Raw genomic sequence first — 14,484 nt, 5'->3', positions numbered from 1 at the left:
AGTCTTCCTTGGGATAGATCCTTCCAGCACAGACATCATTCAGAAGAGAAGAGGTTCACTATATAAGTCAGCATCTTCAGGGGACTGCTGGCTACTCAGGAGGGCAGCTTTCACCTCGGGGTCAAACTTTTCACAGGTGGCCAAGAGCTGTGGAAAAACACATACTTTTTTGGCTGTAGCTGCTGCCAGTCCATCCTATTAACACTCTTTTCACCTAACCCCCCAAGGGCACAGGCTTCCTGATAAGAGTAGACTAGAAACACTTGCATTATCTATCAAATCCAAACAACTGAACCCAAGGTTATCAACACCTTGGTCTCCAATCTAACAGCATTTGCAGATTACTGCTGACCTTGCATACTTATCAAGTGACAAAAGTAGCACTGTTTAGAGCAAAGATGCCTAAGGCCCTTTATTTTCTTGTATGATAACTAATCCCCTCATAGGATCAAGTTCAACAGAGAATGCGGCTAATTTCTAAGACTTGAACCTAAACATCTTTATGTGTAAACTTGGATAAAAACCCCAAGTGAAAATCTTGACATTACCTCCATTAAGCTTGAAAAGCTTCTTCTTGGACATTTTGGTAATGAGTGAAGCAGAAACAGACGTGCTTTTGTTATCAATCCTAAAGGATCCACCTATGGATGTGTCAGACAGAAGGGAAGGGGATGAACTTGTTTTAGGTTTTATTTTGTAAAAAATTGAACAAAATATTTAAGTCATAACCAGCTTCATTTTGTGTATAGATGTTAATTATAACCTCAAGTACCTTATTTGAAAATGAGCTGAGGGTCAACTTTCCTTCCAGCTAATTTGTCAGTGCTAAATAATACTCTTCAGACAAGAGGGATCATTCATTTAGTTTTTACAAATCAGTAGGTATGACAGGGGAGTACATGTTTTGAACAGTGGCCTGCATGAATATAAGAAATATACCGCTGAGAGGGAAACAGACCCCTGATATTCAGCCATAACTTACCTGTTTGCCATGTTCTGGGCTTAAGTGAGCTTTAGCTGAAATCACACTGGTCTCTCCTGCTACAAAAAGCTGGACTAACTTCAGGTACATGTCAACAGTAACATACGGAAAGGCATGCTCTCTATTGAAGAGATCGTCATCAAAGTAGGCAACGAGGCTAATGGGGGGAAAGACACAAGATAGGGTGGGAGATAACAGAAGAGATGATGATATATCACATGGTAGAAGGCAAAGTGCAGGGATGAAGTCATTTACCTATTAAGAACAAAGCCCTAGGTAAATGCTTTTCTAGCACAAATATAAAATTCTCTACTTAGGTCAAAATGTCTAACCAAATCATATCTGATAAAGCATTATAGAGAGGCTGGCAGGTTACTATTTCTTATAAGTAAGACTGTTCTGAATATTCTTACTCCTCTTTTCCTAAAACATGGCAGCACTATAGTTCCAAGCTTTAAGGTGGGGAGTAGGCCTCAGCATTTAAACCTTCCTCCCTCTAGGTTCTATTCTGAATTGTTACCTGTAGAAGGCGAAAGGCAACAACCTCAGGTACTGGTCCGAGGCCAAATGCTGAAGAATCTGATACCTTCCATTTGATGAATTTTCTGTAATATCAAGATAAAAAAGCCTAATGTGTGCCTAGGGGCTGAAATAGTCTTACCAACATAGCATAATAATGGGACCATTTGATAAGTAACTCTAAGTTAATGTAGGATGGGAGTTAGTGGCTTTTAGGATGGAATATTGTTACAGTAAGTATCAGCAAAGTCGTTAGGACAGAATTATAGGCTAGAAGGATTTGGAAGACCAGGATCCCATCACTAGGTGGCTCTCAGTGTTAAGTCACACATGTTTTCTCTTTTTTACTCACCTTTTTTAGTTAACTGAAAGAGAACCAACCAGGATAATTTTCTTTTCTCCAAACATCCAAGTACCTCTGCACAGACATCTAAAGATTTCTGGGAATTCATTCCTTCCTATTTTGTTTTTTGATTAAAAAAAAAAATAACACTGTTAACCATACACCAGAGTAGTTACATTGTGGCCTCCTAGTCTACCACTGCTTTTCTCAGATTTTTATCAGTCCCTTCTTGCTTTAGTTTCCTCATATGCAAAATAAGATGTAGGTGCCATGAAATACTGCCTTCTGTGGATGCTGGGGAGCTGAGCTACTGCGGATTTCAAGCAGAAAGGGTCCCTCTTAAAGGCTATCAAGTTCAAACACCTCACTTTACAGAAGAGGAAACTAAGGAGCTGCCATATTAGGCGACCTGGCCTAGGTCACACTGCTTAAGTCCCTGTGACAGGTCTGCATCTAGATCCCTCCAGCTCTCAACCCTGGGGGTGTTATTTCTTTACTATGCTGGCTCACCTGGATGTATACAAAGGATTAAAAATTCCTAGAATGGCAGCTGTAAAATGTTAATTGTGTGCTCTACTTAATGTTGGGATTTCTCACTTGGATGAAGCATGTTTAGCCTTTACATGGCATGCAAGGCAAAGGCAATTGAAATAACCAAACTGGAAAGTATTCTGCATTTCCCTCTCCCCTCCCCTCCTCCCCCCATTTCTGCTTGACTCTTAAGGCTAGGATCCTAGAGAAGACTCCGTGTGGACATCCCGACCCTTTTTGGGTGATAGAAAGAATTAAACCCTGGATAATATATTTTGGCCTACCAGGTCAGAGAATGGAAGGCCCAGTCTTCTTACTTTTACTCTAAACCTGCTATTACCTCAAAGAATAAAGCCTAAGCCACCCTTCCAAACTATTCCCAAGATCTTCCTCAAGTGAAATTAAAGATTTCCCATCCCTTGAAGATGTTCATTTGTGGCCCTGCCTACTGCAGGAATTCTATGCAGACTCATGTGGCTGCCCACTAGAGCCCTCCCATACTCACATACTACTTTTTCAGAACAAGTTCAAACTGAGAAGAGTTAACTTACATTTGGTGCCAAATATGAGGAGAGAAGACCCATGAGGGAAAAGAAGAAAAAAGAGACCAACAGCTGTAAATCAAAACATTTACATGTCACATTAAAAGTTCACATGTCCTTGCCCAGTATGAAATCTTCCTACCCAAGTTGTGCTAGCTTCACTGTAGGACCCCTTCCCAAAGGGAATCCTGCACATACAATCTATTTTCAATCAAATAAGATGAGGGTTCTCCTTCGGGATAAATTTCTTAAAGGTTAGGTCTCGTTATCTGCTCTGTTTCTGAAGAGTTCTTTGAACCGCCTTTCACCTGACTTTCAAAATTAATCAGTGCTGCAGATGCAGTTTCTAGATGGAAGGCTATGCACACTTGTCCCCTCTGAAGTTGTATGAAAGGGGAGGGGAAAAAATTATATGGAGAAATTCTTACTGATGCCTGTGGAAGCAAAGGTTTGCAGGTGATGGCAGGCATCCTATGGGCATCTGAGTAGCCATGGTCTGGGAACCTACTGGGATCTACTGTCCAGCTAAAGAGAACCAAGCACTTCCCTTTCTTGTTTCCAGAGTCCTCAGACCCAGGTTTTCAACTTATTTTTCTTTCACTGACTGAAAAATCCAGTCACGAGATGAATCAATGGAAGTGATTGAGCTAAACAAATTAAAGTATTAGTAAGCTCAGGGTGACTCAGGAAGAAAATGATATGAGACCTGGACACTCCTTGAGTAATGTATAATGAGGCAATTATTAGGAGCCCAGGCTTTTGGGGGCATTCTGTTTAGAAGGGAGGAGCTGAAGGGAAAGAGAGTTGAGATAAAAAGAACTTCCTTTCTCACCTCTTCTCCTTCACAAACCAACTTCTTCAGGACTTGTTTGGTGGTTTCCGGGTCTCCTTGTTGATGAACTGCAAAATGCACAGAAACAGCAGCAATCCAAGGAGTACAGTGCTTGAAAGAAAGCGCCGCCTCGGCGGGCAGGAAGCTGGGGAAGATTGAAGAGAAACTTATGGAAGTCTTGGGAATTGCAAGCTCTACAATGTCCCTGCACACTGGGCGGCACAGCTTGATGTTCAAAGTCCAAAAAAGGCTCTCATGAACCTTTGTGAGCAGTGACAACCCTCTTCTCGTCCCCCAAGAATGAAGGTTTCTTCTCTTCTGGAAATCTACAATAGAGTAACTAACATAACACCTACTGTGGGAAGACAAGAGCAAGGCTACAATGTCAGCCTCATCCCTCTGACCTTGGATGGTCCCTTTTAACAAATCCTAAAAGGTCATAGAATTTAGGGATCATCCAATCAATTCTCTCATTCTACAGGGAAGGAAACTGAGGCTCACAAAGGTCCAGTGACAAAAGAAGTTTGCTTCTCTGATGACCCCCAAGCCATATGCCTGCGGTCTTATCCAAACGGAATATTCTACATTGGCTTCAGAGGCTCACAGAGAAGTAATCCTTAAATTGTACTGTTAGAAAGTGTATGAGAAAAGAAGGTGCAGTCTGAGAGCATGATAAGTCTGGGGAGAGAAGCAGCAAAGGCACAGGGGGCACTGTACTTGGGATCAACTTGGGAGCTGGTGCTCTGCCACCAAACGCAGTGCCTCGGGACACCACCCAAGAGGGTCCATAGTCCAGGACTGAAGACTCCTTGCTTCACCATCTGTGACAAGCCACATCATGTCTGTGTCCCTCATAAAATGGGGACAAATACCCACTCCCTGTCTCGAAGGGCTGTTGTGAGAATTGAAATATTACATTAGAGTATTTTATCACCACCAGCCATTTATAAGCAAGTATTTTCTCAGCTATAAAATAAACTGGGGTTGTGTTAGAACCTCTCCGATTCATGATTTTGCCTGGAGCTGCCCTGGTGGCTTGACCGTGAGGGAGCCAACTTTTCTGTCACATAGTGGTACCCATTCCAGCTGCAAGGTCAGCCCAAGTAGACTGTACATGAGTGCAATGTCTTTTAATGTTGGGCATGTTCTGGAATTATCCTTTGTGGGAGTAGCAGAACCTTAATGGGACAGGGCCCAGTTATACCACTGGGGTTTCCTAGTGGACTGAGGCCTCTTGAGTTTCCATGCTGATCAGCCTTTCTGAGGTTACTTACACTGGTCACACTCAGGAGCTGACTTGGCTCACTGGAGGTGTCACTGATGGTCACCTCTGTTGTTCCTGTGAAGTCAGATATGTCAGAGAACTTTGCCTTTTCCTACTCTAAAAGCAAGGATTATCATCAAGTGAAACTAATTGGGTCTAGCAATCTGGGAAGAATTACTTAGATAAGAAAAAGAGAGAGTTGGCGGAAGCACCCGCCCAGCACATAGCAAGAGAACCTCACAACAGTCAGCAAATTACAAAACTGGCATTAGTCAAATTCCCTTGGGCTATTTTGCCACAAGTCTGTTTTTTTCCTCCCATAAATGCAGATGACAGCCAAGGAGACCATCAGCTTTAATAAGGACGCCTCTCATTTATTCTTCTTTTATTCCTTTGTTCTTACCTCCTGGCAAACTGCTGGCATGTGGCTATGTGTGCTACCTCCTGGGGCAGCGCAGTCTTGAAGTGTCGCTTCCACTGACACTGAAGAACTGGCTCTAGTCTTGGCCACCATAACTAAAAGGACAAAAAGTACAATCACAGGGAGCTGGAATAGGAAGCATACAAACGGCCTGGGGCCATTAACCAGGAAGGTCGTGCACTATCAGCCCTCTCCAACTCCTCCTTATCGGAGAAATGTGGGTATCTGCTTGCAAGTGTGACAGACATAATTTTTTAGAACCTACAGTGCCCAAAGAGCTTGATTTTGGATACAACAAGGAAAACGACAGAATAAAAATACAATAAATGTCAAATGCATGATAGAGACTAGTGTTCCAGGAGTTCAGAGGAGGGAATAATTGATAAAATATGGTACAAGCAGAAATGGCCTTCCTGAAGGGAGGACTTGGAGTTAGGCCTTGAAAAAGGGTAGGATATAGATGAGCACAGAGGCAGGAGAGGCTACTGCTCAATGAAGGAATTGAACAAAGGTGGGCCAAAGACATGCCGGAAAGAAGGGGGCAGACAATAGTTAGACTGGTTTGTTTGGGGTAGTTTGCTCAAAGAAATAGTGGGGGGTAGTGGAAGGCAGAGGATGGAGAGCCTTGAATGTCAAGCCAAGAAGCCAAACCAAGTTTCTGAGCAGGTGTTATATGTGAAATGGAAGGGGAGGAGGCCCAAGGAGAGAGGCCTTCCAGGTCAGCCTCTTGGAACCTCTTCCATGTCAGTTTTAGTCTTTTTCTGGCTACTTGTTTTACAGTTATGAGCTCATTTGGCTCACTCAAGCTTAATAGGTACCAAGTGTTTTTTAAAAAGTGTTTCTCTTGATCTCTAAAGCAAGAGTGTGAGGCATTATGTATAAAAGAAACTACACTACCCCTTCAGAGACAAAGGGATACCACAGTACACAAAGCGCCTGGTCTAGAGGAAGAGTCCTAAGTGACCTCAAACTCTTACTAGCTATGGGAGGCTGGTTAAGTCACTTATTCTCTGTCTTAGTTGCCTCATCTGTAAAATGGGTTACTGTGAGGATCAATTTGATAATAACTGAAAGTTTTTAGCACAGAGCCCAGAACATAGTAAATGACACAAAGAGGAACTATTATTATTGAGAATGATGCCTAGGGAAATGAAAAGAAAGATATGAGAGGCATGATGGGTACATAATGGTGCAGCAGAACAAGGAATCTGGAGCCAGATCTGGGGTTCAAATCCTGGCTCTGCTACTTGCAAGTCACACCACCTAGAGGCCTGTAGTTCACTGTCCTAGAAGAAATGACAAGACTGGATAGAGGGGCAAGGAAAAGAAGAAATCAAGGATATAGAAGGAGACAGATTCTCTTTTCTGCTGCTGCTAACAGGTTTCAGAGAACATGTGGCTACTGTTGCTGGTTGGGGTGGGCAGGTGCACATGTGGGGCACAGCGAGGTGCAGGGCACAGCTTTACTGAGGACCAAGGAAAACCCAAAGGGAGAGCAGCTTAGCTAGGAGAAGCTTGTGGAAACTGGGCAGAGACCTTCAGCAGTTTCCTTAATTATGTGGTGCTGGTTGTTTAGTCATTTCAATTATGCCCGATTCTCAGTGACCCCACTTAGGGTTTTCTTGGTAAAGATAATAGAGTGGTCGGTCATTTCCTTCTCCAGCTCATTTGCCAGATGAGGAAACTGAGGCAGACAGAATGAAGTGACTTGCCCAGAGTCATACAGATAGGACGTGTCTAAGGCAGGATTTGAACTCACATCTTCCTGACTCCAGCCTCGGTGCTTTAAACACTGCACTGCTGAGGCGCCCTGTCGTAGCTGGGGTGAATGGTTTGGTATTTTTTGCCAACTTTTGTGCTATGAGGAAAGGCCCCTGTGAGTGAGATCAAAACAATCTTGGGGAAATGGGACACCTCAATATAAGTGCAGATTTAAAGATGCCCTGCCAACCCAGTAACTTTCACTCATCCACAAGTTCACACTGTTCACACTGTAAAAGAATAGGACATATACTTTTGGCTTAGACCCATAGGAAAAAAGTCTCTGTTAACAAATTCAATTATGGTTTCAGGTGTTGGCTATTTTTCTTGTATATGTGTGTGTGTTTGTGTGTGTATACACATACACGTATAAGGGAGCTAAGAAGACAAGAAGAGCTTCTTTTTTAGCATTAAGAAGTTCAAAAAATATTCTCTTACCACTGCAGAGGACAGGATTATTGGACAGTGGGTTTGACAAGCAGTCAGGATCAAGTTAACCTCTTTGGACGGATCTTTGCAATTCAGACATGCACTCAGAAGACCCTGAAAAGGAGATGTTATTTTTACATATTGCTGACTTTTTTATAGTTCTCTTTTCTATCAAGAATAAAGCCGACCTAGAGACACAGCTTGTTCTTCCCTTAATCAGAATTTAGTGTCTATTTAAAAAATCAGACCTTTCCCTTCTTCTCCCGTCTCCTCTGTAGCTGAAACTGTCCCCCTTAATGAAGACGATGTGATCTGGAAACCCTTGCAGAGACATGGATGCATCTCTCTGCCTGCTTTCCAAGGGGGAAAAAGGACAACTTGACCTCACCTTCTCCCCAGCGCACACTCTCTGTTCCCATGGCTGTGCATTGGTCAGCTGCCTCCCTGTAAAGCCCTTGAGGAAATAATCTGTGCTTTGGTTTCTATCGGTGTCCTCACTCCTCAGCACAGTGGCTGATACTGAATAACCTTGTGGAGTTCTAGTGCAGAATTCCCATCCACTTTGGCCTCCCCCAAATCCTCCTTTCCTTCACTTGGTTCTCCTGGACCTCCCACCTAGACATAATCTTTCCTTCAATCCCTCATGCCACACTATAAGACCCTTCATCTTATTCTAAATCACTGTTTGTTTCTGCCACCCAGTAAGTCTCTTGGTCAGTGAAGGCTGTCTTTTTGTCTGTCTTCTTAACATCTAACTCAACAAAATGCACAGTGCAGGTGCTTAATAAAAACTGAGCTGAAAGGGAGAATTCTGGGAAACAGAGAGATTACCCTGAAGAAGTGGATGATGATATCATGGGCTAGGGCACATTCTCTAGGAGAGATATTTTTCTGCAACACAATAAAAAACCAAGTCAACAATAAATCACCAGCAAGCTAAGGTAAACAAAAGAAGTTAGGAGAGGGAAATACTGACAGGAAAAAATATATAAAATTTTGAATTCTTAAATACTTGAAATTTGTCACACATGAAAACAAAGAATTTGTAAAGATTATTAATCTAAGCACTAATCTTAAAGGCTAGAATACAAATCTGAAAAATAAGTGATTTTCAAGCTTAAACATTGATGCGGTGCATAAATATGGACATCTTTTCTCCTCAATGTACTATTATCTTTATCCCTTTATTGAAGTCCTTGATCTATCCCATTAACTACTGTTAAATCTACAGAAATAGCACCCAGACACTACAATGTGGGTCTAGCAACCTCAATAATCAATACAAAGGTCTGGATCCCAAGATATTTATATTTTATGTATGTAAGGTTGTTCCAGCTTTGGGGAAGAATTCTCTCTACAGACTCCAAATCAAACAGGCTGCTTGGTTGTGACTAACCTTCCTCTTCCCCCCCTCCCCCCTTCTTATGTCATCTCTTCCTCTTAGTAGTGCTCTCTATTTTGGACTTTGAAATCCAGATAATAACTAAAAAAAAGTCTAAGGCTCTTATTTGCAAAAACATTTGTTTGCAATTCTTTTAAAGCTATATCTAAACTTCCTGTTGAGATATATACTATTCAAATACAATACCTTATTAGTCATGTTTTTAAAAGTTGGAAATTTAGAACAATCTGAAGAAAAAAATCCCTTTATATTATAAAGCCGGTTGCTGCATTCTATAGGGTCAAGATAATTTATTCCGGCAGCTAGGTAGTGCAGTGGATAGAGCACCAGCCCTGAAGTCAGGAAGACCTGAGTTCAAATATGATCTCAGACACTTAACACTTCCTATCTGTGCGACCCTGGGCAAGTCACAACCCCAATTGCCTCAGCCAAAAAAAAAAAAATGTTAACAAGTGCTATAATCTTTGGAAGAAGGTACTCATATGATAATATGATAGAAACAAATCTACTTAATATATAGTTTATTTAAAATGTATAACATGGTAAAGAAATAGGCTATTAAGGTTAACTGGCTATAGAGTTCAATTGAGTCTTAGAATCTATGAATGTCCAATTCTTCAAATAATCAAGCTGCATTATGATGTTCTTAAAAAATACTATAACGTCACTAAACATATAAGTAAGTTATTCTTTAAAGCTTGGGAAAGAACTTATAGATTTCACAGATTTATATATAGATCTCTCAAGGTCACTAGTATGACCATCACTTTTTGTTCTGATAGAAGGCACCTGATTATTATTGCAAATCAGAGGCTATCCTCCTTTCTTGGGGTTACAGCCTTAGTCTAAATCCATAGAAAAGTAGTGCAAAATCACGATGGTAACACATTCAGGAGTCATTCTCTTTGAGGCCTTCAGGTAGCAGGAAGCTGAGGCAGTAGGTGCTAAGTTGTCAGTATTATCTTTGGCAAGAAAAGGCTGATAAAATATGGGGCTTTGCTCAGCCAACAGGGGCAAATGGCAAACAATACATTTCTTTATAAGCACATAAAGAAGTAATCTAAGCTCAAATAAGAGAAGTGATCTATTGTCAGAAATGAATTGCCTGCCCTTGGCCAATCAGTGAGAACTCTTGCTGATCAAACTTATGTGTCCAAAGTATTTCAAACATAATAGCTCTGGCTTTTAAAAGAAGCCCATTTCAGACTAAAGGAACTCAATGAGGTTATCAAAAACTCATCTGACAATGAGGAAAACCAGCAGCCACCAACAAGTCGATTTGGAGGTGTCATATTAAGTAAAAGTTGTCAGATTTCAGAACACTAAGAAGTTAAATGTTTGTGCATCTTAGCCACCACTCACTGTTTGCATTGAGCAGTAAAACTTTATATTCTGAATTTGTTCAAGAGTGTCATACATACCAATTCATTATTAACAAAGTGAAAGAAATCTTCACAATGCAAAGACCTTTGCCATCCTGATACGTGGGTACTGATGAGAACCGATGGAGGAAGACCCATGAGAATACTTGAAAGAAAGATTTAAAAGGTGATCAATAGTAGAGCTACAAATTAAATATATTTGTGGTTTTTTTTCCAAAAATCTTTAGTGCTTCATATTGAGATGAAGTTTAGTGCTGAAATGCTGTAACAATAATTTATATTATTTACATGACCAATGACTCTTTACAATGCATGTTCAATTGCTTATGCCACCCAACATTGGGTAGTCTTGGGCAAGTCACTTAACTACTAAGTACCCTAACAATTGAAAGTTACTCTAAATCTACTGACTGTCCACTAAATGGTACTATGTCTTCTGTCCTTGTCTTCATATTTCTGAAAGGCAGGTATTGATTATCTTGATTTTATAAGGCATAAATATATTAAATATCTAACTCAATATCATATACTAATTTACTTGGAGTAGTCAATTTTTTTCTCTCCTAATCTGGCATCCTGGATTGCAAATTATAAAACTTTCACACAGATATGTGAAATATATCAGAATATGGATTTTGTTTGATTTCTAAAAAAAGAGACAGTGAGATGGCTCAATGGATAGAACATTAGGCCTGGAGTCAGAAAGACCTGAGTTATAATCCAGCCTTAAATACTTGCTGGCTGTGTGATCTTGGGTATGTCACTTACCCTAAGCCTGTCTAAACTAGAGAAGGAAATAGCAAGCCATTCCAGTATCTTTGCCAAGACCACCCCATATGAGGGTCATGAAAAGCTGAACACCACTATAATGGACATAGTTTTAAATTACTCTCTAGTTGATGATGATTTATAGATTATAATTCTTAAAATCCCAATTATATACATTCCAGAAAGATGAGATTTGCTAACTGAACATTCAGAATTCTTTTTAAAAAGAATTTTTTTTTTTTTGTCCCTGGAAAAAAAAACAACACTCAAAAGAGCTCAAACCATCAAATAGTAGGGTTGTCATTAAAGGAAGTGGTCAAATATACTTCAATAAATCTTGAAGAAAGACTCAGTATAACTGAATCTGCAATAAATTATTACTTTACATTCTTGCCAAAATTTTCTTTCAGAAATCAGTTAATGGCTCAATAAGGAACTCCTTATGTCTGAATGTTACCTTTTGTACACAAGTAGCTCCTGCTGCTTCAAAAGTCTCTTCCCAACAGTTGAATCATTTTCAATAGCCTGTAACCTTTTTTGAAAAATTCTGAACGTGAAATGTCCACCATCATCTGATGGGCCAAAGCTTGGGCCCCTCCATCTTTCCAGCTCCAGTTCAAGTACCATTTCCTGTGAGAGGAAAATAACTCTATTAAGTGACCTAACATTCCTCCTTATAAAGCCTATGTTTATTTATCCTTAATACTTTGTTTCTAAATCAGTCATTTAAAAGAAAAAATTGTTGCCTTCTCTGACTAGCTCTGGGATTTGTTAGTAACATCCCAATCAAGGGAATCCTTTGTGGTAGTTGTTTAATTAAAGCATTTAGGGTAGATAGGCATGGGATTTGCTAAGAATTATATATAAGGCATGAATATATAGTAATCAGAATGATTTGTGCATCTCTAGCAAACTAGCTTTGACAGCAATTCTCAGAAAGTTTAAAAATTGTTCTGAATACTATTGTTAAAATGTTCATATAGCTTCCCAGGTTATTGTTATCAAGGATTTTAGTCATTTGTATATATAAACTGTTTTTCTTTTTTAAAAAAATTAATACTTTCCCCCCAATTACATGTAGATTTTTAAAAAATATTTTGTCCCTTAAAAAAAATTTAAGGTCCAAATTCTATTCTTTCTCCCCTCCTCCCTGAAAAGGTAAATAATCTAATGCACATTATCATTATGCATGAGTAATCTGATAAATTTTCTAAAGAAAGACATTAAAATCACACCCCTACTATACACAATTAAAACCAAATAAGAGGAGTCAGATCAACAGTGAACTTATAAAGGATCATTAAAAATATGAAAAAAAAATTAATCTGTAAGTCAATTATAATGTCACAGTTTTTAAATAAATTTTTTCTTCTCTATTCTCTAAATTTTTCCTTTTTTCTTCTCTATTCTTCCTTTAACGTTCATGTTAAACATTCAATGAACAGAATGGAGAAAGCTGCAATACTGCAAAGGTTTTTTATTTTATTTGTTTTTAAAAATGTTCAATACCCTCTTTAAAAAGAAAATTTATCTTAGGATTTAAAATGATTAGATGCCTTATTCCAGCAAGATAAGATAATATCCCATCTTTCTCTCAATGGGGATATCCAAATGAAAATAACTTCACTTTTTAGTATTAAAATCTACTGTTATTTTTATAAGCTATTTTTTCCAGAATTCCTGAGTCTTAAAAGTTTGTTAACAGTCCTATCAATCAGTCTATTTCTATTGTACTTTGATAACATGCAAATAGATTTGGACATTTGGGTATTTTTAAGATAAATAAAACTCAGTAATGGACAACTAATCACTAGCATTGAAGGTAGGAGGAAAATGTCATCTTGAGACTGCTCTTCTGAATATTCTATATCCTTACATGTACAAATGTTTTACATACTAGATAAACATATACATACATAAATCTAAATAAACACACCTGTAATCTGGAGAGAATGTCACGATTAAGTATGTTGCCACAAATGGATGATTCTGAATTTTCTAAGGGAGGACAACTACTGGATCTAAAATTAGAAGATAAAAATAATTTTAATTGCTTCACAATTAAGAAACTTACAATGCACTATGTTGGCTCTTGTATCTTAGCATCTGCTACAGTAGTATACTGACTACCTAGTATATTGTCCACTAAAGGGGGGAAGGTCATCTCATCCTTCAGGCCCATCTCAATTTTGTTCAGCATTACAAGAAAGCTCCATACTATCATAAATTGATAGCAAATCACATTTTAATATTTTTCTCTTATTAGGTTGCATTTCTCTTAGCTTCTGACCAGACCTTGTTTCTTTACATGATTTTTAGATCCCAATTAATTTGCAAAGCTAACCAATGCATATTGTTTATCCATCTATATGATCCTTAAGATGAAGTTTCCTTGGAAACAAGGAAAACAATGAGTGAATGGTATTTCTCTATTGCCTTATTTGATATATTTCCCACTAAAGAACTATGTACCCAATGGAACCTAAAACCACCCTAACATTTTTAAAAAAGTGCCCATGTTGTGGAAAAAAATGAGAAAAAAAGTGAAAATATTATGCTTTAATTGACATTCAGTCTTCACAATTATTTCTCTGGGTATGAATTATCCCAACATTCTGAACCTTAATGCTGCACAACAGCTTTTGTCCTTTTTGATTCTATGCATGTCATAAAATTTAGGAGTGACCATATCCTGCAGTTATCCTGACACAGACAAGACACTTTCTTTGAAATGCTTATAGTGGGGACTTGGATGCCCCTAGCTCTCTACTCAGTAACCTCTTCTCTTGAGGGACCTTGATTCACATCGCCACTATTTCAAGATTCTGATAAAACACCAGGACATTCTCCTTCCATCCCCATTCCCCTGCCAATGCTCTCTCCAGAGTGACCTGTAGCCTCTGGTTTGCTCTTTCTCTCTGCAGCTTGTGGAGATGTCAGAGCTTCTTCTCCTAATACTTTCTTTTCTGGAGTTTTTGTGGCTCTGTTCTTTCAGGTTCTCCTCCCACCTGTCTGGTTTTTCCTCAGTCCCCTTTGCTGGCTCTTCCTCCAGGCCTTGCTTACCAGGTGGGTGTTCCCAAAGGCTGGACTAGGTCCTCTTCTCTTCTTCCTTTTTTCTATTTCATTTGGTGATATTATCAGTTTCCAGATTTTTTTCCCCAATTGACTTTTAAGGCCTTTTATAAGTGAAGGCAAGAACAATGATAGAATTGTTTCTGTGTGGCCAAGATCCCGGGGTAAAGAAGTAGATCATGAGAAATGAGTTTAAGAGACCATTTTTATTCTTTCTGTAATCTCCAGTGCTTGGC

The 14,484-nt window shown here is 39.2% G+C and overlaps 1 protein-coding gene across 1 annotated transcript in view; it reads right to left on the bottom strand.

Annotated features, from left to right (window-relative positions):
* Positions 1 to 46: 46 nt before the first annotated feature.
* FANCA (FA complementation group A) overlaps positions 47 to 14,484 on the bottom strand; it is a 98,183-nt gene continuing 83,745 nt past the window's right edge. Inside the window, exons 31-42 of the mRNA XM_074284706.1 lie at positions 13,113 to 13,197; positions 11,634 to 11,806; positions 10,448 to 10,553; positions 8,456 to 8,515; positions 7,634 to 7,738; positions 5,417 to 5,529; positions 3,750 to 3,894; positions 2,927 to 2,989; positions 1,854 to 1,959; positions 1,503 to 1,587; positions 983 to 1,139; positions 47 to 711 (exon numbers count right to left, since the gene is read on the bottom strand). Coding sequence (XP_074140807.1) covers positions 478 to 711; positions 983 to 1,139; positions 1,503 to 1,587; positions 1,854 to 1,959; positions 2,927 to 2,989; positions 3,750 to 3,894; positions 5,417 to 5,529; positions 7,634 to 7,738; positions 8,456 to 8,515; positions 10,448 to 10,553; positions 11,634 to 11,806; positions 13,113 to 13,197 — 1,432 coding nt within the window. The 3' untranslated portion in view covers positions 47 to 477. The remainder of the gene's footprint in view (positions 712 to 982; positions 1,140 to 1,502; positions 1,588 to 1,853; positions 1,960 to 2,926; positions 2,990 to 3,749; positions 3,895 to 5,416; positions 5,530 to 7,633; positions 7,739 to 8,455; positions 8,516 to 10,447; positions 10,554 to 11,633; positions 11,807 to 13,112; positions 13,198 to 14,484) is intronic.

The sequence above is a fragment of the Sminthopsis crassicaudata genome, chromosome 2 (genome assembly GCF_048593235.1).
Source record: "Sminthopsis crassicaudata isolate SCR6 chromosome 2, ASM4859323v1, whole genome shotgun sequence".
Lineage (NCBI taxonomy): Eukaryota > Metazoa > Chordata > Mammalia > Dasyuromorphia > Dasyuridae > Sminthopsis > Sminthopsis crassicaudata.
Note: the sequence above shows the minus strand (reverse complement) of the source record. Positions and strands in the feature narration are given on the sequence as shown.